Genomic DNA, 25,708 nt, shown 5'->3' on the forward strand with positions numbered 1-25,708 from the left:
CTCTCTTTCTGCACAGCTTGCCGCTTACCGAGATCGATTAAGTTCCGAATCCGAGGTCGGTTAAGTCCCATCACGTCAGGTTCAAGGGCATTTGAAGGTCAGATAGAGAGGGGACTTTCAAAAATCTGAACAAAAAGTACATGAAGGGTTTTTCAATCGCTGGATCAATTATGTCATTTTCTTGAACCAACGAGGTTATGCGAAGTTTATTGGAGGGTCATTTCAAGGTTAAATTTGAAAAACCGTCGGAAAAATCTAAATAATCAATGATAGGTTTTCAAGGTAATAATTCCGAATCCGAGGTCAGTGTTAATCGAATTTCCAAGTAATATTGTCCATTTAGTTTTCGAGCCAGTCATTTCCAGTGCCGTCTTCTCCAATTAAGATTTGTTCTGCATCTCACACCTCACCATTGTTGAACTTCAACCTCCTGTATTTCACCTTCTCTTCCATTGTTGTTCATATTACGATTAACAACATCTTGTGTTTTCCAGTAGAGCTCGGCCAGGGTATTTGGATTGTTGTTAATGCCAAGCTCCTCCTAAAAGCCATAGGACACTGGCTACATGTTCACAACAACTTAATGTCTTAACACCGAACTTACAAGTGGAATAAGTGCCCTAATATCGGACCATCTATTTATATGCAGGGGTGCCCACAAGGGGGGCTATGACGCAAACTGTGTCATTGAAATATTTGGGGGGGTTAAAATCTATATAAATATGTTTGATGAGGGGGGGTAAAATTAATCGAAAAGAAGATTTTTTCATGGAAGAACACCTACGGATAGACAATTGGGGGGTGCGTCATACACATAAGGGGGGGTGGGCACCACTGTTATATGGGCCATAATTTGTTATCATTCACTGTAAAGCGTATAAAAAGCTGATATCGAGGAGTGTTTCTAAATCTTCAAAAGATTCTAAAACATAATAATCCTGGCTCTAATTTATTTCTATCTAATTGAAAAATATCAGAACTTTCATGATCTAAATATTTTTCAGCTACCCTAAAACCCTATCTATGAATATTTTTCAAATTTTTCCGATGGTTTCTCAAGTTTGGCCTTGAAATGAACCTCCAATGACTTTGGCATGACCCTGTGGGATCAAGAAAATGACATAATGGACCCAGCGACTCAGAAAGCATTTATGTACTCTTCGTTCAGATTTTGCAACGTTCCCTCTCGATTGGACCTTCAAATAACCTTGATCCTGACGTGATGGAGGTTAACCGACCTCGGATTCGGAATCAGCGACCTCAGAAACCCTAGTATACCCTAGTGAGACTTGTTCATACTTCATAGATAAAATGTCGACCTAATTATTATTTTCAGTTTACAGAGGAGCGTATGCCTTTAAAAATAACGATAATAGTCAACAGATATCCCAAAAACGTGGTGTTTTCGGGCTTCGTACCCATTGACACTTTTCAAAATACACAACATACTGCAATACCACTCAAATTAACGGAAACCGGATTTCCATAAGCTCTGAGCGGGGCTCTTTTCGAATAATGGAGAGACGAAATACCTGCATTTGGGATATGAACATGAAGGAAGGAAGGGATATGTTTATGTGAAGATAGATAATGTGAGAGAATGAAGTAAACATAAATTCTACGAAACACAATAGGAACGAGATAATCATAATAGTAATTATTATTATACTTGTAACTTATCCTCTCCAATACCACTTATCCTCTCCTATTCCCCATCTAATTACATTTCTGCATAAGGTATATATAGAAAGATCACATTGGCGTTCTACGTTTCTTCGTTCCTTCGTCGAGTTCTGTAATACAGCCGCTATTTTCACACGGCTCAACATCATCTCTATGTCAAATCGGTAACGCCGACTATGTGTTACCAGCAATACCGAATAATCTGTATTGAAATAACACGCTAATGTGATATCTATGCTGGGACTACTAGTCTATGTTCAAATTGAATTGTTTTAAACCATCAGTTTTTGCTATGTAGTAGTGTGCAGTCGCCCCTTGTTAGTCCGAAAGCTCAGATGATGTGCTAATTAATTGTGTAATTGGGGATGTCAGAACTGGCAAGTTGAGCCCAGAATTTTGTAAAACATTGAGCTTGGTAGAGCATAAAGTACAGGATCTGACTTGGGTTGCATACAAATAAAATTGAGTATATACAAAAGAAACAGATTGTGATGTCAAAGGGGTTGAAAAGGGTGAGAAGGGAATGACTTTTAGGATTGGTTAATCTACTCGCACTTACTTGCAAATCTAGGTGTTTCCTCCTTGACGATTCTTCCAGTGGGTTGATATCCGTCCATCTTTTCTCTCTGGTCTACTGGGCGTCCAGGTAGTCGGAGTTAAGGGTCTGCGAAACCCGCGCAGGAAACCTAGCGTTGCGAAGACAGTGAATTTAATCAAAATCGAAATTGCTCTTTAAACAATTATCCATCGTAGTTGATAGCTATAACGTTAGCTAAGACAAAATGCTCTCTAGGCCAGAGCAAGGTAAACTTCTCGTAAACTCGGAATTGTAGCTCGCGTTCCTACATGTTGACTCGTCTCCAATCTAATATGGACTAACTCTTCCAAAAGTCTCTCAATGTTTTTTCTTCGATGTCCCTTCCGGGTCGTTGACTATTTCTTCAGTCTCGATGAAAAGTGCGTGCTCATAGATTAACCGAAGGTGAGGTAATGATAGGAGTGCTGACAGGGAAACAATCTGTCGTTTTTATTGATTAAGAAATTACACGTGTTGAAGGAATTAACAGACAGCAAGAAAACTTCCTTGTAGGAAAAGTAAATGAACTTAGAAAAAACCGAAAAGTGATTCAACATTAAATAAACGATGATGCTTTTCACTGCATAGAATTTTAAAATAAAAGGTCCCAACGATCGAAATAAAATATTTCGTTATGTGTCCAAATACACATATCTTCATATCCCTCCCCCCGTGAAATCAAAGTCCCGAATGAAAACATTTCGGAGGCAAAAAAAAATCACTTTTTTGTTTTTCTATTGAAAAAAATATTAGCATCTTTGTAGTTCTATTCAATCTTCATAATAAAAGTCACAGCAGCAAATATAGTCTGGAAAGAAATCATATGGAGAGAAATGATGAGTACAGCATAAATGCTCACAACACTAATATAGTTGACAGCAGAACAGTCAAGGCCAAGCAACGTCGATGTTGTAAACACAGCATCACTAATCCAGCACTGGGTCTGGAAATCACAGGCACAATGTCTTTACGCATCACATAACTAGAAAGTTCATTCAGTACAAGTAGAGCATAGGAGCAGGATAGACAGATTTATTATAGTAACATCACAAAAGGTAGGGGATACAGTCAATTACTGCCTAAAACACGTAAGATATGAGAGTAGGAAAAATAATTGGATAAAATAATGGAATGAATAAAAATCGACGAAAAATCGGGGGGGGGGGGAATAGCAAAAAGTAATAACTAAACCGTAATCCATACATATATATCTATATATAGTAAATAAAAACTCCAATACCAATAAAATTTAACTCTATAATCAAATAATTATTACGCGGTAGAAGAAAGATTAATCTAGCTACCCATAGAAAGAACAGATGAAACAACACAAAAGAATGTTGATTTTAGGTTTTAGAAAAAAAAGAATTGTGGAGAATTTAGTTCCACGATGACCGACGTATTGGCAAAATTATAGCCCTCTGCACTGGCTATTAAAACCTTAAAGAAATCAAGACGACAGACTGTCACCAAACACATTCCTAAATCCCTAACTAAAATATGCGATATAACTTGCATGAAATTAAAAGTACGTGGACCCACAGGAAAATGTGGAATCAAGTCCATTCTTCAAATATACAAAAAATACATGCTATATAAAGCACTAATCTTCTTCATTCATAAATCCCAAGTCATCTTCATGATGAAATACGCAAGTTCACTATGTACACTGCAGGCAATGAAAAATTGATCATTCAAAAAAAAAAAAACCCTAAAAATCACACAAGAAGATATGACAGTGTATATTCAATCTTCATAATAAAAGTCACAGCAGCAAATATAGTCTGGAAAGAAATCATATGGAGAGAAATGATGAGTACAGCATAAATGCTCACAACACTAATATAGTTGACAGCAGAACAGTCAAGGCCAAGCAACGTCGATGTTGTAAACACAGCATCACTAATCCAGCACTGGGTCTGGAAATCACAGGCACAATGTCTTTACGCATCACATAACTAGAAAGTTCATTCAGTACAAGTAGAGCATAGGAGCAGGATAGACAGATTTATTATAGTAACATCACAAAAGGTAGGGGATACAGTCAATTACTGCCTAAAACACGTAAGATATGAGAGTAGGAAAAATAATTGGATAAAATAATGGAATGAATAAAAATCGACGAAAAATCGGGGGGGGGGGGAATAGCAAAAAGTAATAACTAAACCGTAATCCATACATATATATCTATATATAGTAAATAAAAACTCCAATACCAATAAAATTTAACTCTATAATCAAATAATTATTACGCGGTAGAAGAAAGATTAATCTAGCTACCCATAGAAAGAACAGATGAAACAACACAAAAGAATGTTGATTTTAGGTTTTAGAAAAAAAAAAAGAATTGTGGAGAATTTAGTTCCACGATGACCGACGTATTGGCAAAATTATAGCCCTCTGCACTGGCTATTAAAACCTTAAAGAAATCAAGACGACAGACTGTCACCAAACACATTCCTAAATCCCTAACTAAAATATGCGATATAACTTGCATGAAATTAAAAGTACGTGGACCCACAGGAAAATGTGGAATCAAGTCCATTCTTCAAATATACAAAAAATACATGCTATATAAAGCACTAATCTTCTTCATTCATAAATCCCAAGTCATCTTCATGATGAAATACGCAAGTTCACTATGTACACTGCAGGCAATGAAAATTGATCATTCAAAAAAAAAAAAAAACCCTAAAAATCACACAAGAAGATATGACAGTGTATATTCCTTTCAAAAGAATGCATTGACTGAGTACGTTTCCAATAACTAATAACAAATCGTAGGATCACATCAAAATATTCAGGAAAAGAAAACTTCATTCTTCTTTACAGCCACATTCGGATCACCAAATGCATCTTGAAAACGCAAAAAACGTAGGAATTCCTTCTTCATTACTATATTAACATAGATCAATTCACAGTAGCGTCTGTCTCCTTTTTCTTTCTTCCGTAAAGCATAGTGTATCAATAAGATGTTGATTTGGCGTCAACATACTAACTATTCAGGTTATAAGCTGTTCAAAAGATAACCAGGATAAAGAGACGTGTTCTACAAAGTTAACCAACAGTTCTAAGTTACCAAGAAAACAATGATGTCTATATAAGCACTCCTTTTTCTTCTTTTCTTCGTTGTAATTGTTATTGCCTGCAAGACTTAGAAGCACAAACAAACCAAACAAATTCCATAATGACATGACCAGTATCAAAACAAAGTTCGTCACCAACTTCACATGTTCCTAATCCATCAAATCTTCCTTTGAGAACCGTCCTTTTTCCTTCTTCTTTTAAAGAAAAAACAACTTAATTGCAGAGAAACAGCTTCCGTTTCTTTTCCTTCCTCCAAGGAAAAATACACAGGTAAAAGACGCTGATAGAGATCTCCTTGTCGAAAATACACAATGCAACACGGTCTACGTTATCCAAGTGATCCTCCAAAAATTTTCGTGTATTTAACGACGCAATTCTCACAGCAAGTTCCTTAGGGAAATGGAACGCACCTGCAGCGATGCAGGGAAAAGCCACAGTTGAAAACTGGTTTTTCAACACAAAATCAAAACAATTGTTATAACAAGTCTCCAAAGTCTTCTTGTTCGCATCTCTGGGACCACACGTTAACAACACATGATCAGCGGGAAGATTATAAATTGGAGCAATCTTCACTTGTCCTGGTTTCAAAGAACGTATTTCTCACAATCTTTACGAAATTCTTCTCCAGAGGGTGGAGGGAGGGTGGTGAAACAAATAGAATTTCAGCAAATTCTAACTGTGGGCGGAAAACAAACTAATGCAAAAATGAAACCTAATTATGTTCAGCTAGATGAGAAAAATCGAGGATTACAAATATGTATGCATCCTCACAAGATTAAGGATTAAAACCACATCTCCGCCATGTGCAGTCGCCCCTTATCAGTTTGAAAGCTCAGATGACGTGCTAATTAATTGTGTAATTAGGGATGTCAGAACTGGCAAGTTGCGCCAGGATTTTGTAAAACATTGAGCTTGGTAGAGCATAAAGTACAGGATCTGACCTGGGTTGCATACAAATAAAATTGAGCATATACAAAAGAAACAGATTGTGATGTCAAAGGGGTTGAAAAGGGTGAGAAGGGAATGACTTTTAGGATTGGTTAATTTACTCGCACTTATTTGCAAACTCGGTGTTTCCTCCTCGACGATTCTTCCAGTGGGTTGATGTCCGTCCATCCTTTCAAAATCGAAATTGCTCTTTAACGAATTATCCATCGTAGTTTATAACTAAGCTAAAACAAGGTGCTCTCTAGGTCAGAGCAAGGTAAACTTCTCGTAAACTTGGAATTGTAGCTCGCGTTTCTACATGTTGACTCGTCTCCAATCTAACATGGACTACCTCTTCCAAAAGTCTCTCAATGGTTTTTCTTCGATGTCCCTTCCGGGTTAATATCCTGGGTCGTTGACTATTTCTTCAGTCTCGATTTAAATTGCGTGCTCATAGATTAACCAAAGGTCAGGTGATGATAGGAGTGCTGGCAGGGAAACAATCTGTCGTTTTTATTGATTAAGAAATTACACATGTTGAAGGAATTAACAAACAACAAGAAAACTTCCTTGTAGGAAAAGTAAATGAACTTAGAAAAAATACGAAAAGTGATTCAAAATTAAATAAACGATGATGCTTTTCACTGCATACAGTTTTAAAATAAAAGGTCCCAAAGTCCGAAATAAAATGTTTCATTATGTATTCAATCACACACATCTTCACAGTAGGATTATAGAACACAAATTAAAAATTATTTTTATTTTTTATGCCTAGGTTACCAACTATAGTAACGTTCGGCGGTGCTGCATGTACTGGTTTATTGTACTTTACAGACTGGAAAGTTGTTTTAAAACATCTTCCTTACTACAGTGGAAAGTTTAAAGATATTCCTGATGAGGACCAATCCGAATGATTTTTAAATTGAAACATTGAAAGCACAATATGGTAAGTAGCTATATTTTATATCTAAAAGTTATATAGGATAATAATGATAAGACTTTTGTAACAACAGTTAAATAAAGAGAATATGATAATTTAATTGGCAGAAAATCCAACGTTGTTTACCAGTTAGATTCAAATTTTATCATTACACCCACAATAAACTTGTTCGGTTCATATCGGACCAAATCAGAAATGTCAATTCTGTCTGGGGATTGCTGTTAGAACGACGCGTCTCCTGTAGTAACAGTAGTGTCGTCAAACGTGGCATTTTGGTGGGAAAATGTTACAATTTGGTATTTTTGTAGGGGAGAAGTGAGTGCCTGTTGTTGTCCTGCTTTCTCTTTATTTTGGTAGAGTATTTTACCTAGCCGTGATTGCTATTTCTTTTCAATAAGGTACCGAGTGACAGAGAGATGAACAACTTTTTTTAAAACAGTACTATGCCACATGGCATACTATTATTAAGTGGTGGTGAAGTTTTCGTCAGGACGTCAGGACTACTTTCTCTTTTGCAATCTAGTACTTGTCCATACACGATCCGTGAGCACGTCGATGTTTTATTTATTTTTAAGTTTAGTAGATCCACCATAATGGTGTCAACTTTAAAATGTCAACATGGTGTTGTTGTAGAATATGGCAAGAATTTATTAGAAGAGAGTGTGCTATGCTGTTACGTCTGCTCTCGATGTGATGGTAAATTGAATAAGTTTTCCCAGAATCTCGTTGTCCCTGGACAATGATTCAACCGTCCCGGATGTTGACAGGAGAGTGGGGAATGTAAATTAAAACTAGTTTGTACTGAGACCATAGAATTAGTCTTTCGAAAATGAAGTAGAAATTGGTGCTAACGAAGTTATTAATAGTGCAGAACCTTCTGATGTATTAGTAGACAAGCAATAAGCGTTAGATATCAAAAAAGAAATTATACATACGTATCACCGGAAAATGAAAATAATAATAGTTACACAGAAACCTCGTTACCTACGGCATAACAAACACTGTCAGTATCGACCGATTATACTTTGCCAGATAAGCTGTATGGATTCAAGTTTCGTGAACCCAGAGTGTCAAGGAAGACCTTGAAAACTCGGATTTTGACAAACTATTAATTTGTAATGGCTGTAAGCTTGGTGTTTATCATGATTGGTGTTCATCATTATCAATTTTCAGTGTTTGGTAAAATCACAAATAGAACATACTGTACTACATTTAGGTTGTTGAAACCAAATTGATTGGTCAACTTTAAATTTTCATATGTTAAATTGAATTAATAAAAATACTGTATCAAACATACATAAACTTGTTAGATGATATTATTGATCTAGAAACAAAACGTTGTTGAACGTTAAACTAACCCTTAAGGGATCCGGAGTTTTGGGGGTATTTTTTAGACTTTCAGTCAAGCAGCTACTGCATAGTCACTATTTATCCTAGGATCATGGTTCATACCTCATTCTCTTCAGAATGGAGCTGGCTTTCAAATGGTACCACTTGCATGCTCATACAATATACCAGGAGAGGAAAAATTATGTCAAAGGGAAAATTTCGCTGGAAATTTTTTTTCACACTTTGGGCCCCTCTGGAGCGGCCCTGTGTGAACGTAGAGATCTCAAAAAATGTGATAAATAGTACTTGGTATACTGAATGTGTGTGCCAAATTTCAAGTTTCTATCTTGAATACTAAGGGCGGGAGAAATTTTACAATCCCACAATGCCCTAAACTACAGCAAAACACCATGATCTCAGGTAAAAAAAAAAAAAAAATCCTAAGACATCTCTGTTTACCCTAGGACTATAATCCGCCAATAATTCTCTTCAGAATAGAACTGCCTATCAGGTGGTATCATTCACATGTCTCCATCATGTATCTAAGGCGGGAAAATCCCGCAAAAAGGGATTTTTGGTCTAAATATCCCTTTTTTCAACTTTTAGTCCCTCTGGACCCCCCCCCCCCCGTTTTAACGCAGAAATCTAAAAAAATCTGTTAAATACTACTCGGTGAACTGAATGTTTGTGCGCAATTTCAATCTTCTAGGTGCAAAAATACGCTCGCCAAAAAAAAATACCGAAAATGTCCCATATTCCCCTATACAGAAGTATATTTTGATAAAAATTCCCTGACACATCCCTAATTACCCTAGGGTCATGTTTCGCCCATCATTCTCTTCAGAATAGAACTGCCTTTCAGACGGTATGACTTACATGTCTCCATCATGTATCTAAGGCGGGGAAATCCCGGAAAAAAGGGATTTTTTGGTCTAAATATCCCTTTTTTCAACTTTCAGCCCCTCTGGACCCCCCTGTTTTAACGCAGAGATCTGAAAAAATCTGATAAATACTACTAGGTGGGCTGAATGTTTATGCAAAATTTCAATCTTCCAGGTGCAAAAATAAGCCCGCCAAAAAATATATATACCGACAATGTACCATATTCCCGTATACAGAAGGATATTTTGTAAAAATTCCCTGAGACATCCCTAATTACCCTAGAATCATGGTTTGCAGATCATTTTCTTCAGAATAGAACTGTCTTTCAGGCGGTACCATTCACATGTTTCCATCATCTATCTAAGGCGGGAAAATCCCGAAGAAAAGGATTTTTTGGTAAAAAATATCCCTTTTTTCAACTTTTTGCCCCTCTGAATCCCCCCTGTTTTAACGCAGAAATCTGAAAAAAATCTGGTAAATACTACTCGGTGGACTGAATGTTTATGCAAAATTTCAATCTGCTACTTGCAAAAATAAGTCCGCCAAAAAATAATGAACATAGGCTTAACCCTATAATACCCCACGTTACATATATGTAACACTGGGATTTTACTTCTTTATATTGAATACAATGATGTTTTGCTGCTAATACCCACTGTGATACATCTGTAACAGTATGCTTAACACCATCTAGGGAATTATGGCTGAACTTCTTGTCATTTTGTTTCTCCCAGAAGTACTTGAAGCAACGTGTTTGTACAAGACGGACGCCATGACCGCAAAGGTATGTTGAATTGAGGTTTTAGACTGTAATTTCGAAGTAAGGTCATAATTTAGAATATTTTATTATTAAACAAGTATCAGGGAAGAGTTTGTTGCTAGTAGAAATATAAAGTGGAGATGATTCAGTTATTGTGGGGGACTCTTAAATATGTGTTACACATGTGTAACATTGGGCAATTAAGCTTACATACACAGAACTCTATACTTTGAAGAAATCCATAATAAGAAGTGTAGCAGTATGATTAATTCTTAAAAACCTTTTTGTAGATAAATTTCTCTATTATTGTTATTGTAACATGGTATTAGAGTTTTATGTATATTTATTATTAAAGCATTTGTAGTTAATTTGCGCCTAATCATTTGTTGCTATGCTTTATTTTTATGTACAATTTCTTTATACATTTCATTTGATTTTGATACACACACACACATACACAGAGAGAGAGAGAGAGAGAGATACATACATACACACACACGTAAAAGTCACAATAAGATGCATTTATGTATATGCATTAACTGAAAATTACTATATTATGTGTACTTATAGACGTTTTTTTCTGATTTCAGGTTAGTGTGCTAGATATCTTGGATGTGTTGGATGACCCCAATCTGAGCGATTTGTCTGATCTTGGGGAAGACGTGAATGACGAGGAAACCCTGCTATCTTGCAGCCCAGTTGACGTCGAGTCAACTGCTCCTATTCCTGTACGACACAGATGTGAATGAGGATCCTGAGGCCTCAGTGGAAAAGGTTCTTCGGCTTCAGTGGAAGAAAGGAAATTTCCGTCCACATATTCAAACATTTGTAGAAATCCCAGAATCGCCCCAAGTGAGCCTTCTACCCCTTTGCAATATTTTAAGTGTTTTGTCACAAATCAAATGATGGAATTGTTGGTTGACGAATCAAACATTTATAGTGTACAAAAAAGATGGTGTTCCTTTGAATATAAATATATCAGAACTGGAACAGGTAGTAGGTATGTATCTAAGAATGGGACTCTGCCAAATGCCCAGCGTTCGCAGTTATTGGGAAATGAACATGACATACAGTCTGATATCTGATGTTATGGCTCGCAACAGGTTTCAAAAGATTCTTTCTTGCCTCCACTTCACCAATAATTTGATGGCAACAAATAAGGACAAAGAGGACAAACTCTGGAAAATTAGACCTTGGATACATAAATTCCAGAAACTGTGCCTGGCTAATATTCCAGAAGAAAATCATAGCATAGATGAAATTATGATATCTTTCAAAGGTAGAAGCCACTTACGGTAGTATATGCTAAACAAACCAACACGTTAGGGGTTCAAGATGTGGGGAAGGGCTGGAGCATCTGGGGTTTTGTACGATTTTGATATAAATCAGGGTGCATCAGCTGAGCTGGTTCCACAAAACACAGGAGGAAAGTAGGAAAGGGCTTGGGTTATCAACTAGTAATGCAACTAACTGAAACTTTACCAGAAAACTACTACTTCAAAGTTTTCGCAGACAATTTCTTCACTACTGATATTCTTGTTGAGTCCTTAATGAGCAGAGGAATTTGTTTCATAGGCACCATTCGCCCAAACAGACCGATAAATTGTCCACTTCCAGATGAACAAACGATGAAAAAAGAAGGGAGGGATTCAGTGGCCAGTGTCATGTTGATTCAACTGATCAGTTTGTTGCGGTCAGGTGGTTCGACAATAAGGCAGTTACTCTGTCATCATTTGTAGGTTTTGAACCGCAAGACACAGTTCGTCGATGGGATAAGTGCAAAAGGGGACATGTTGAAATTAGCCGACCAGCTATAATTCGTTCTTACAAGTTCATGGGAGGAATTGACCTATTGGATATGTTGTCAACACTCTACAAGTACCACATCAAATCTCATCGTTGGTACCTTTATATATTTTGGCATCTGATCACAGTTGGAGTTATCAACGCCTGGATCAAGTACAGAAAGGAATGTCACATTGTTGGACAGGAATCCATTCCACTACGGAAATTTCAAGCTGAGGTTGCCAGCGGACTGGTTCTCGCAGGCAAAGGGAAATCGAAAAGAGGATGACCAAGCAAAGATGATATGTCAAAAACAAAGAAACGCGCAGCTACTACTGTCATTCCTGTGCTAGACAAATTTGACCATTGGCCAGTGTGGAAAGAAACACGAGGACGATGTAAAATATGTATAAAGTTGAATTCATTTGTATAGTGTGAGAAGTGCCAGGTTTATCTGTGTTTTAGTAAGGATAGAAACTGCTTCCGATGATTCCATACATAACGTTACACGTTATTTGAGTGAAAGTTCACAAAACGATCCACAAATTCGTGTTTCTGTGTGGTTTTAGCAATAACACAGTTCTATTTTGATATATTCTGATTTTGCACATTAATACCCAATGTTACATATATTTAACACCCCATGGATTATGGGGAAAATGTAAGATTGTAGAAAATTGTTATTTACCACATATAAAACATGCAAATAAACCAATTTTTATGAAAAAATATTTTTTGCCTCTATGATATCACACTCTGGGTATTATAGGGTTAATAAAAGAAAATATATTTTAGAATTATGACGTCATCACCTCCTATATCTCAACGCAGGAAGGTGTGAAACCATACGTAAGGTCTTCTACAATGCCTCTCGACTTGGAAAACAAACAAACAAACCAAAAAAAAAAAAGACGGAAAAGCTCAAATAGGAGACATAACGCAATGTACCATGAAACGCCCGTATGGAACAAATTGTACCATCGGATCCCCAAAGGGCTAATTATGCGAAACTGTATTTAATGAATACTTATTTATTATTTGTATAGAAATATTGAGAAAAAATCAGAATGTGTATATTCTAATGCACAACAATTAAATTATTGGTGGAAATATTAAAGATCAACAGCATTAACTAATGTGTTATCTATGATGTAATTCTTTTTTTTTTTTGTTTATTTCTAGGAATTGTAAAGAAAAACACAATGAAAATTGTATTCTTTTATAAAATTAATTTCATTTTTTTTTCGCAGCTATATTTACATGCATACACACCACTTCTTTTTAGTTTTTATATGAAATAAGAAAAAACAAAGGCTGATAACATGTCATACAATTCAGAAAAAATACAAAATTAAAATAGTAATACAATGACATAACACACACTAACGAAAGCTTCTTACTTCATTTCAAAATATTGTTTGTGCGAAGCAACAGCTTTTACCAGACGTCAGTAGTTTAAACATAAATAATTTTGCATTAAGGAATATTAACCCTTGAATGCATTTCTTATTCCGTGGTAAATAGCGTTTCTTCATTGCTGTGCATTGTAAAAGCCTTCGATTTGAAGTAAAACGTATTTTTACATAAACCAATAAAGCTTCAAATTAATACATAATGCGTAATTATTTGGAATTAATCATGTGACTTTGATCGTAATACTCGTGCTAGAAGGTAAAGTAGAAGGAAAAAGAGGGAGACAGGCTACAGTTGATTAATGGTATTAAAACATAAAAAATGTACGTGAAGACGAAGAAATTAGCTGAGATTCATGGAGCACTAAAGTTTCTCGTTTGTGGCAAGTGATCTAGCAATAATACCAGAAAACATGTGATGATGACGATACGACTTAAGTATCACAAAAAATTATCGCCACAGAAAAAACTTCTGGATGTATTTTGTTCTATATAAAGGCAATATATTTGATAATCATAATTTATCGTGGCATTTATCTATAAATAACTCTGCCTATTTCTTAATAAAATATTTTTTCTCAAAGGTACTTCAAATATAACTATATACATCATTTCCACACGAGCAAAGTGGTGATATTAGTTATCTTCGTGCAAAAACTCTATTAATAAAGTACCGCGAGAAGTAATTTAGAATTAGTATATTATAAATAATCATATCAAAAGAGATCTGCTAAATACAAATTACAAAATAATTGGCAACTAGCGATCTGCAAGAAACAGGACCACAGGGAACGAATCTTAAGGTCTTCTTGCCTCAACAACATATCCCTGTCCTGTTTTGTATCAAATTTCTAGGTGAGACGAGAAGATATAAGTTAAAAAGCATAATAAAAATATAAATTGTTCGAAATTTGCAACATTCTGACCACCATACAGCAAATCATACACGTTGGGGTTTAACTAACTGACAATCGGTCAAGATTGACGTTAAATGAACATTTGATGCAATATTTTTTGTCCATTTTGAACTGCCGAAATTTGAGATCAGTAATTTATTATATATTTTTTGAAATTTTGATGTTTCGTTGTTCATTAAAGCAACCTCATTTCACCATATTTTCGAAAGTATAGTGAATGTAAAAATCATACCGAAAATTTACCTACGCGATGACTTAATACTTAGAAAATACCAATCCTGAAACAGTCTGTGTTGTTTCCATCTTTCATTCTGAAAGAATAAGTCTTCAATACGATTATGATTTTATTGGCTAACTAACCAAAGACAAAGACAACCTCAGATACATTGGTTAGTTTACTAAGAAGTATTTTATTTCTCTAGAAAATTACACAAATATATTATAATATTATTTGTTCGTTTCCGAATTACTTTGAAAAAAGAAAAATTGAGATGGGTGTAATAAGCACCTAAGGCTCGAATACAAGAGTCACAAGTTCCTACAAAGATGCTAGTGGCAGATTATGTTATACAAATAAGTTCAATGCGACAAGCAACTAACTCAAAAAAAGCGTGTATCGTAAATGCATTGCGGCGATAGCCACAAAACAGAGCTTTATTGTATTTTATTACATGCAGGGTTCGTCACCAGTCTGATATCTACTAGCGTCTTCAGATCCCTTCTGCATGATCCAATTTATACAGGCTATATCTTCTCAATATTCCAAAACAATATAAATATTGATTTATAAAAATGTAAAAACTGAATAAAATTATTTGTCTAAAAGATTGTTTATAAACCGAAGAATAAAAATAAAGATTACAGAAAAAACACGTAACGTAACGAAGACGTTAACTCCTTCCTCCCTCGTGTCATACTTCGTAACGCAAGGCCGAACCCCCTCTCACCTTTCGCCGCGTAATGTAATATGTGAACGATCCCTTAGATATGTATCACATTCATTACACTCACAGATCCCAGTATCCCGGACAAAATACCGGAATTCATATTCAAATTTCTATCTGCCCATTCAAATTTCTCTGCCCATCGAATCGAAACAATTGAAAGTTGTTTCCACAACAACACAAGCTAGCGGGAAATGTACGGAACTGTTTTCACTAAGTTGTTTGGTCTCTTTCTTTCACTCTTCGTTAAGTCATGTGTGAGTGTTTATGTCTGGGTATAACAAACGGTTCTGTGAACTCAAAATATTTTAACAACCCGTTCTAGAAAACCGACGCGAACCGGCTGAATAGCACAACTGGTAGTCCATATCAAAAATATTTTCACGTAAATAAGTATACTCGAATTAAGATGAATGGTATATACTTTCTTTTAATTTCCTTAAGCTTATCATTCTTCTACTTTTCGAAACAGTACCCATATAATCGTGCCCAAACCGAAAAACGTCAAATGCCAGCTCCAGTAGTCTATATATTTTAAATATGAACTTTCAAGGGTACAGTCCAATTACAAACTACATGTACAACTACAAACATAAGTATCTTCCCCAATGAGGGCACTAATTCCATTACTTGTAATTCAGTTCATTTCCAGTTGTAAAAATGCCTGGACAATGCAACCTGACTTCACGTGACTTTTCTCGGCATTGACAGCACTTGGTAGCACTGGGCCAGGTCTTTATGTAGGTTAAGTTGTAGAGTAGCTAACCAACGAAATAGTTCTCCATTCTAAAAAGAATCTGTATGGTTAGGATCGTGTTATCCAATGAACACCATACATTAATCTCCATATAGCTGTGTATGTGATGTATTATTTCGTTATATGTGTGTTCAAGGAAATAAGAACACTGACCACGCACGAATTACAAAATCCTTCAAAGTGGATGAAAATATCAAGCCTAGAATCGTATGAGACGTTCCTTACGTGTCACAATGACTTACTCGAGATTGTCTTCTTTAACTCAAAAACAAGTTATATAGACCTTCGTCCATGAGGAAAATATCACGAAACGTAATTGTTTTTAACGGTGATCCCGATTTATATCACAAATCTTCCTCGGCTTAACTTCTAATTTGCAAAGAAGAAAAAACGGCAGACATTATTTTCGCACTCTTTGAATTGTATGAACAGGTGTAGAAGTAGAAAGTTCTGTTTTTATCTTCCGTAACTACTAGTTTATTTTCTTATCTTTGAATAAGAAATTTGTAACAGAGAGGTAAAACAAGTAACCCCTATCCCAGATACCCGGGTTCAAATCCGTCCTGACAATTATATTATTATTATTATTATTATTATTATTATTATTATTATTATTATTGGCAAGTCGAGACTTGGGTACATTTTTTATATTTTATGAAGTTTCTGATTGGATTTTAAGTCTTTCTGTTGAAGAAGCAACACACTGCATGGTAAGGGGTAAGCGGAGGAAAATATCATGTTTTTTCTTTTCTGATAATGTGTCTGAGGAAGGTTACGTTACATGGCCGAAACTGTAACACAAATACATAAACTTACAATATATATAACGCTTTGGTCAGTTGGAGTTTTATTAGTAATCATGTTTTTGTTTTATGTTTGTTATTTTCATGCTAAACCATGCCCTTTCCATATCTACGGGAAGTACTCTAAATGTTTTGATGATCATGATAGTAAGTCAATAAGTGACGAGATCAATGAACTTTGTGTATTAATAATGTCTAAAGTATCAGGTTGTGGCAAAAGTCATGACGCATTTTGGGAAAAGATGATAAGTGATGATTTGTGGATATACTAGAGTTCCTCGGATCCATGCAATTGTTATGTGATGAGTAGCTAAGTTGTTGAGTGTCTTATGCATTAATATTGCTTTACGTTTGGTTTGGTTTAACAGATTTGAAAACACATAGAAAATGGAAGACTAAAAATGCATTTTTACCATATTTTATTATTTTACTTCAGGAAAGGAAAGAACACGCGAATAGTTTATTTAATAGTCTTTGTAGCAATGCTTCTGTGTTCTTGTCCCTGTTCTTAAATTGTTACTAGAAAAACTATGAAACTAAGTGAAACGAGCAAAATTAAGTGAAACGAGTAAAATTAAGTAAAACGAGTAAAATAGGATGCATAAGGTGCTGAAGAAAATTCGTTAAATTAATTAACTTTAAATATAATAATCCAGTACTGTGAAACACCAGATTCCAGTCAAGAGGAACGCCTGTTAAGGGTTTGAAGCCCTCTAAAGACAAGTTTCTCCTTCTTTCTAAATAACATTTTACTATTTTATAACGACTGAAATCAGAGTATTTTTTCATTATTACAACATTGGAATCGTAAAAGTGTGCAATTTCCTGAATTCACTGCACATCGAGTCTTTTCCATCTTCCTCAACAATGATGTCTCAGAGTGGCTTACGCGTCCGTTTTACAATCTTGGGGTTCTGCGTTGGATTAGTGCTGAGGTAATTAAGGAAATTTTTATCATTTGCAATATTGATACTTCTTATGTATATTACATGAAAATTATTCAATTTCTCTGGGTATCCGGGTTGAGGCGACTTTCTAACAACACAAAATTACGTCATCCGTATCAACCTTGATTTGTACTGTCTGGGAACATAACGTGTTTAGCCAACAATTGATGAATATATAAGGCTCATCCCTACTGTTAGTATGGGCCAAAAATTAGACTGATCATTAGGGTGGAGAGAAGAAAATCAAATTTTGAGTGTCGAATTCTAATAGGGCTCAAACGTTGCGTATCTGCGTGCCAATCAATCGAAAATTAACGAAAAGGATCACACTTTGGATCTTTGGATCGTGCAAACGGCCTAAAGCTTAAAAAACGACAAAACCAACAAATTTTACCTTTACGCAAACAAAATCCGATTTTCAAGTATCCAATAGAGCTCAAAGTTGCGTATTCGGGTGCTGATCAACAGAAAAATAACGTAAAAGATCACACTTCAAATCTTCAGTTCGCGCAAACAGCCTAAAATAAACACTAAAATTTACCTTTACGCAAAAAATATACAAATTATTATTTTTTATTTCTATAGCGTCTAAGTACTTTATTTTAGTAGTGTGAGGTCATGTTTGTTAATGATTCGTTAATATGAATAATGTTATTGTCATAATGATTTTGCAGCTCTTCGCCCATTTCTCAACGTTTTTTTAATCAAATGACCCAGAACTCACCACGAGAACGTGCCTGCAATTTGAGTTTCACTCGCACCCTATCCGACCATCCTACCAATTAGGATGTGCTACATTTTGTTGATTTAGTCTAGAATTTAGCCTTAAATTCAGATTTTTAAAACAAGTTGTAACATTATGAGTCTTGAGAGCAAAGTTGCTCAATGTAGCCATCTCTGTTTTCTTGTCCTCACACTTTTTCTGCATATTCTGTGACAAATTTGACACGTCTTTCAACTTCCTAAATATGGCATGGATAATTTAAGAAGTCAAACTCATGACTAGATTTGTCATACATAAGTGATAAGATATATTTCTGTTGTCAAGTTTTCGAGCACTGAAGGGAGAGACAGATTACATTTTCTCCAATCTATCAGCTCATTGTAGTCCGTGGCATCAAAATTTCAGGTGCCATAAGTTCTAATAGATTTCCCCTTCGGATCTTGATTTATTGCATTTAGCACTTTCCTGTAACTAAACTCTCGTACATGTTGTCTCTCATCCACTGTCATAGCCAACAATATGTTTTGTGGGTGAGCGCGTTTCTCTCATTCACAGGATTGATGATTCTTTTAATGTTGTTTGGCAAATATCTTGTTGTTTGAACTCTCCCAAAATATGTTTAGGTCCATATTTCACTGAGTGATATCTCATTTTGTCGAACCAGACAGGACATATGTCTATATAATGTAGCTTATAAGCACTTTGAGTTCGTTAGTAGGAATTGTATGAAAACAATAAAACCGTAAGACCCGGTTTCCAAATGTCAGCCACCGGAAGTGACTGAGAGGTCCAGGATGTGTTAGAGCCACATCTGGAGCACACTGCCCTGTCTGAATTGCTCTGGCAGAACTTTTATGGCACCTTCAATAAATTTTGATGCCACGGGCTAGAGTGAGCTGATAGATTGGAGAAAATGTAAGCTGTCTCCTCCTCCAGTACTTATGTATGACAAGTCTAGTCATCAGTTTCAATTCTTAAATTTACCATGCCGTACTCAGGAAGTCGAAAGGTGTCAAACTTCTTACGGAGTCTACAGGAAAAGTGTGTGGACAAGATACCAGAGATCGCTACATTAGAGCAATTTTGCTCTCAAGACTCACAATGCCAAAATTTGATTTAAAAAATCTTAATTTAAGGCTAAATTCTAGGCTAAATCAACATAATTTAGCACACCCTAATTGGTAGGACGGTTGGACAGGGTGTAGATAGAACTCGAATTGCAGCCATCTCGTGATGAGTTCTGGGCCATTTGATTTTTTAAAAAAAAAAAAAAAAAGTTGAAAAATGGGCGAAGAGCTGCAAAATCCTTATGGAAATTAAATGTATAGAATCAATAACATTAACGAATTATTAACAAACATGACCTAACACTACTAAAATAAAGTACTTAGACGCTATAGAAATAAAAAAATATGTATATTTCCTGCGTAAAGGTAAATTTTGGTGTTTTTTATAATTTGTTTCAAAGTTAGGCCGTTTACGCGAACTGAAAATCCGAAGTGTGATATTTTTCGTTATTTTTCCTTCGATCAACACCCAAATACACAACTTTTGAGCTCTATTAGAATTCGATACTCGAGAATTTTTTTTTTTCGCTCCACCCTACTGATGATGGAACTCCATATCTCAGACCTCGCACCAAATGGTGACGCTGTCTCCGTACCACGCAGTGTTAATTTAATTTGTTGTTTCCTAACAATTGTGGAATTGCTCCTAACTGTACACAAGTTGCAAATAGTGATCGTACTTACAACTCTAGTCACAAGAACGATCCTATTTAAGATGTCACCTTGCCTTTGTACCTAGAAGAAGAACTAAACAAAATTCATTACTGTTATCAGCTAACAAATATTAATACTCCATTTCTTGTTGTCTTAAAATGATAACTCTATCTATAAATTCATAAACGTATAATATTATTGCGTTCTTGTGCAGGGCCGACCTTAGGTGGTGCGCGGTCCGATTGGGAACATTTTGCGGGGCCTTAGGTTTAAAACTAACGTGCACCAAGGTGTATATATATATATATATATATATATATATATATTGCACTCTCCCTGCTGGTTTAATGGTTATACCCATTTTCCTTTATAACGTTTTTCCATCTGCAAAATGTTCTGGTGAAAACGCTCACCCTATTAATTGCTTATAACGGCAAATTTTTCAGAGAAATAACTCAAATGGAAATGCAGACAGTGAATGAATTCCAAAATACATATTTCACACTTGTGCCTTTTAATTTTTCAAGAAGGTTCTGTACCAATATTCCATAGTTTTCTTCTCTTACAACAAAGCATATCGATGTCGAAATCGAATTTGTTGACCAAATTTGGCAGAGAAGTGTGGAATGTAAAGAAACGAGCGTAAGCAAAATATAAAGTGCTTCCATCCATAAGGACGCCACAATGGCCGAAAATCTGATTGATCAGAATAAGCCATAATGATGTGTTTCAAGTTTGAAAAGTTAATTTTATTTGTAAAACGAATGAAGGGATGAAAAACTAAAGCACATTAACCAACACAGGGAGGAAGTAGACATCTATTTGAGGGTATGCTTGTCATGGCAGCCATCTCGAAGTCAGCATCTTGTATTTCCCTCGACTTCTATAAATAGGAAGGGGTCATGTAATGTATCAAATTGGGTTTGAATTTTACTAGCAATACAATGGTGAAGTCTATGTTTCCATAAGTTTATATTTGTAAGACATAATGAAATGCACATTGATATGAATTCGTTGGTACAAAGATTTCTTAACAGCTGTATCGTTTTGAAAAGAATTGAAGTCAGGAAAACCTAATTTACGCTAGTGAGAACATCGTAAGTAGCTACTTACGAAAGGTATAATCAATCAGCTTGACATCGTTATCGATTGCAGACAAAATGAAATGGTGATGAGGCAATTACAACCCTTAAGGAACTGATGGAAGATGGATGACATATTTTCCATTGAATTATTTAAGAGAAAACAAACCTTCGTAAGCAGCCATCTATGCAATGCGCACTAGTATACATTCTGTTTTCCTGACTTGATTTGATGAAAAATATATCGATGGGATTTTTCCCAAGAGAGGGCAAAATTTATTCTCTGGTTTTGTATTTTTAATATATCTGTAATAAGTTAAAGAATATGTAAGGGAGTCGCACTGATGCTGATTTATTTGATACCATCGAATTGAAACAATTGAAAGTTGTTTCCGCAACAACACAAGCTAGCGGGAAATGTACGGAAGTGTTTTCACTAAGTTTCTGTCTTTCACTCTTCGTTAGGTCATACGTGTGTGGTTTATGTCTGGGTATAACAAACGGTTCTGTGAACTCAAAATATTTTAACAACCCGTTCTAGAAAACCGACGCGAACCGGCTGAATAGCTCAACTGGTAGTCCATATCAAAAATATTTTCACGTAAATAAGTATACTCGAATTAAGATGAATGGTATATACTTTCTTTTAATTTCCTTAAGCTTATCATTCTTCTACTTTTCGAAACAGTACCCATATAATCGTGCCCAAACCGAATAACGTCAAATGCCAGCTCCAGTACTCTATATATTTTAAATATGAACTTTCAAGGGTACAGTGCAATTACAAACTGTACATGTACACCCACCAACCTAAGTATCTCCCCCAATGAGGGCACTAATTCCATTACTTGTAATTCAGTTAATTTCCAGTTGTAAAAATGCCTGGACAATGCAACCTGACTTCACGTAACTTTTCTCGGCATTGACAGACTTGGTAGCACTGAGCCAGGTGTTTATGTAGGTTAAATTATAGAGTAGCTAACTAACGAAACAGTTCTCCATTCTAAGATGAATCGGAAAGATGGTTCGGATCGTATTGTCCATTGAACACCATATATTAATGTCAATATAGCTGTGTATGTAATGTATTATTTCGTTATGTGTGTTCAGAGAAATAAGAACACTGGCCACGCATAAATTAGAAAATGCTTCAAAGTAGATGAAAATATCAAGCCTAGAACAACAGCAGGAAATAAGTTTGTAAATCATTGTTTCTATTGACAGAGCTTACCTAATTTTCCTCTTTCCAAAATGTTTTTCTTTCTGGAGAGGAGATCTTTCTTGTTACACTAAGTATGCATTGAAATTGAAATCGAAAAGTGTAAAAAGTTTGTACCTGGCGGGCATTTGAACCCGGGTCTGCCGAATAGTTCAATGCGCTAACCACTTACATACCGCTTCACTTCACCTTCCACCCAAACGATTGATTAGTTACAATGATTTCATGTAAAACTATACACAAAATACTAATGATCGTATAAAGAGACGTTCCTTACGTGTCACAATGACTTATTCGAGATTGTCTTCTTTAATATAAATGGCAAATTTTCTCTTTAATCACCAGCTACTTGAATGACCGCTAGCAGAGAGTTGTTCTTTCAGGGGCGATTTATAACCCCCAACCCGTGATCTCAGGAGTGCCTCAGGGGAATGCACTTGGGTCCCTGCTATTTGTCCTGTATATGGATGACCTCTACTCACTTATCAGCTCATCCTAGTGGCCTTTTTTTTTTTTTTTTTTTTTTTTTTTTGTTGACGATTGTAAATTAGAGAAATATCGTGTCTCCATGGCACGATTACCCTACAGGAAGACATTAATTACCTTATAGGCTGGTGTAAAATGTGGCACTTGAAACTTAATAGCAAGAAATGTGACTGTATTACCATTACTCTGAAAAAGTCTTCTGTTCCCTCCACATCAGCGATTTCGCTATTACACATACTGATAGTCATAATGATCTTAGTATCATCTTTGATTCGTAACTCACATTCTCTGATCACATCTCCTCAATACTTAAGAATTCAATACGCATGTTGGGGCCTTTATCGATTTACTGAACTACGCACTGTGTCATCATTAGCAACTTTTTATAAAACTCTAATGGCGTCCACGATCAAATACTGCTCTCCCATATGGACCATGGCAGCACCTACACATCTCTCTAGACTTGATTCTATTCTTAATTCCTATCTTGCTGTAGTTCATTTTCGAGGGCGCACTTCGAATATTACCTATGGAGGAACTCTGAAGATATCGTTAATATCCAGACTCCGGGAGGTAACTCTGACCTGAAATTTCTTCTTAAAATAGTTAATGGGAACTTAAGGTCGGAAACATTACTTCAGGAACTATCCTTATGCGTTCCTCACCGCATAACCCGGAATACCCACCTATTCCATCTTGCCCGCAATAGGTTGGCAATTATAGAGGTGTCTAGTTTTTTTTTTTTTTTTTTTTTTTTTTTTTTTTTTTTTTTAACAGAATAACGAACTGTTATAATCATTTAACAACTGATATGGACATTGTTTCGAGCTACCTGGTGTTTGAAAGAGCAATTAATTAAACGAGTTCTGGCTAAATAATATCAGTTTTGCACTATTTGTTGACACTTTTTTTTTGTACGTGTGTGTGTGTGTTAACATTTCCCTGTGTGAAATAGCGTAGTTATGCTTTATCTGGGAATCTGTTTAATAAATAAATACGTAAATAAATAAAATAAATATTCAACTGCTGATTTTGCAGAAAGTACTAATTTCTTTTTCTAATTTACTAAACTTTTTTTTTTACTTCGACGCATACATAGCACCCCAATACATTGGTATCGAATGTGTTAAAGCTTCGACAAAAATCATTCGTTATATTTCGAACTTGCCTTCCTTATCTATATTTAAACAGCATCTACGTCTAAATAATCCTTAAAAATAATATAGTTCCTACCGTAGATTGTTGGAATATTCAGTTAAGAATGAACAAATTGTAAATTTGAATAAAACCTCTTAAAATATGATATAACTTTTTATTCAACATTTTCTTCTTCTTGTTTTCTTTGCATAGGTGGTAGGTATTTACAATGACCTTAATTTATTGCAGAATTAAACACAAGCATGACAATGGTTTCAATGAGAAACAGAACAGTAAGTGCTGACCAGCAACTAGCAAATGAAATATCGAATAATATTTAAAAATATTATGTTCACAGCCCCTTATTCTCCACAAAGACAATTCATTTTTACCCATTTTCCTTGTCTTAAAGCCAGCCAACACCACACTTTAAAAAGAAATTAAAAAATTCTCTGATATATACATTACCATTTTGACCAGTTTCAGTACCCACAACCATTAACAAATTAATGCCCTCTAGATAATGCTTACAACAACATGACTTAGATTGATTTTTGGATTCAGAAACAAAAAGAAATAGTATTCTTTAAAAAAATAAAAATAAATGAAGTTACTGAATAACTTAAACTGTTCTAATTGACGAATCATATGCTTCATTTGTGTAATATGTGGTTCTTTAAAAGCTAACTACTACCTAGATATATGAAAAACGACATGTAACGTAGTATTTATGTAACCAAAATTATGGTATACATTATGAATTAACAATTTCGGAAAAGCATCAAAAGAATATTTCACAAGAATCACAAAAAGCAACAATATAGGAATTTTTAATACACTTTTGTTTTAGATTAAAGTGACCTTGAAATATAATTCACATCAAAATGTACAACTATCAATTTTTCGAGTGACCAATATACCGTACAAAACTGCAAAGAGATTAAGTGAGTGCTTGACAGAAATTAATCAAAGATCCATTTTTCAGACTATTGTTTGCTTACAGTTAAGTATGAACTGACTGACCAGGATAAATCAAACACAAATATCTTGTATTTCTACTGTATAAGTTAATAATCTTCCTAACACAAATTATAGTACGATCTCTCACATCATGAATTAAATTAATGTAAATTCAATGCAAAGGAAGTATTACAAACACTTATACAAAGTCATTCATTTTGTGTCCTACGATTTACCGTATTGAAATAAGAACTACACAGGAAGCTATGCGTAAATTTTAAATGAATGTACTGCAGAATTTTTTCGTTTAAATACGACTATTCTATTGCTTGAACACCAATAAGGGACTTAAGCAATATAAAAAATATATTTTAATGATAATAATAATAATAATAAAATGAAAATAAAGATCAAAGTTTTGATTTCAACTTCACTAGTTCATAAAGATTTTTTTCTCTATTTTACAGATTCCCAGTGCACTTCTTTCTATGATATACTCATTACAATTTTAGGAAGAACGATTCACTTTTCACTTGTTCGGAAGACATAAGAACAGTTCTCAATGTAATGTAATGTGTTATGTACCTTCATATTCCACATTAAATAGAAATCACTTCTGAAATTTTACG

General features: G+C 35.1%; 1 protein-coding gene across 2 annotated transcripts in view; it reads left to right on the forward strand.

Annotated features, from left to right (window-relative positions):
- The window catches only part of LOC145678428 (cytochrome b-c1 complex subunit 10-like), a 77,398-nt gene that overhangs the window by 45,024 nt on the left and 6,666 nt on the right, over positions 1-25,708 (forward strand). Inside the window, exons 2-3 of one of the 2 annotated variants that reach the window (XM_081748547.1) lie at positions 7,050-7,220; positions 25,547-25,706. In XM_081748547.1, the coding sequence (XP_081604673.1) occupies positions 7,050-7,188 (139 nt within the window). In that variant the 3' untranslated portion in view covers positions 7,189-7,220; positions 25,547-25,706. Of the gene's footprint in view, positions 1-7,049; positions 7,221-25,546; positions 25,707-25,708 lie in introns of those variants that run through there. The other variant, XM_081748546.1, reaches the window with a different exon arrangement.

The sequence above is a fragment of the Thermobia domestica genome, chromosome 2, assembly GCF_964235325.1.
Source record: "Thermobia domestica chromosome 2, izTheDome1.hap1.1, whole genome shotgun sequence".
Lineage (NCBI taxonomy): Eukaryota > Metazoa > Arthropoda > Insecta > Zygentoma > Lepismatidae > Thermobia > Thermobia domestica.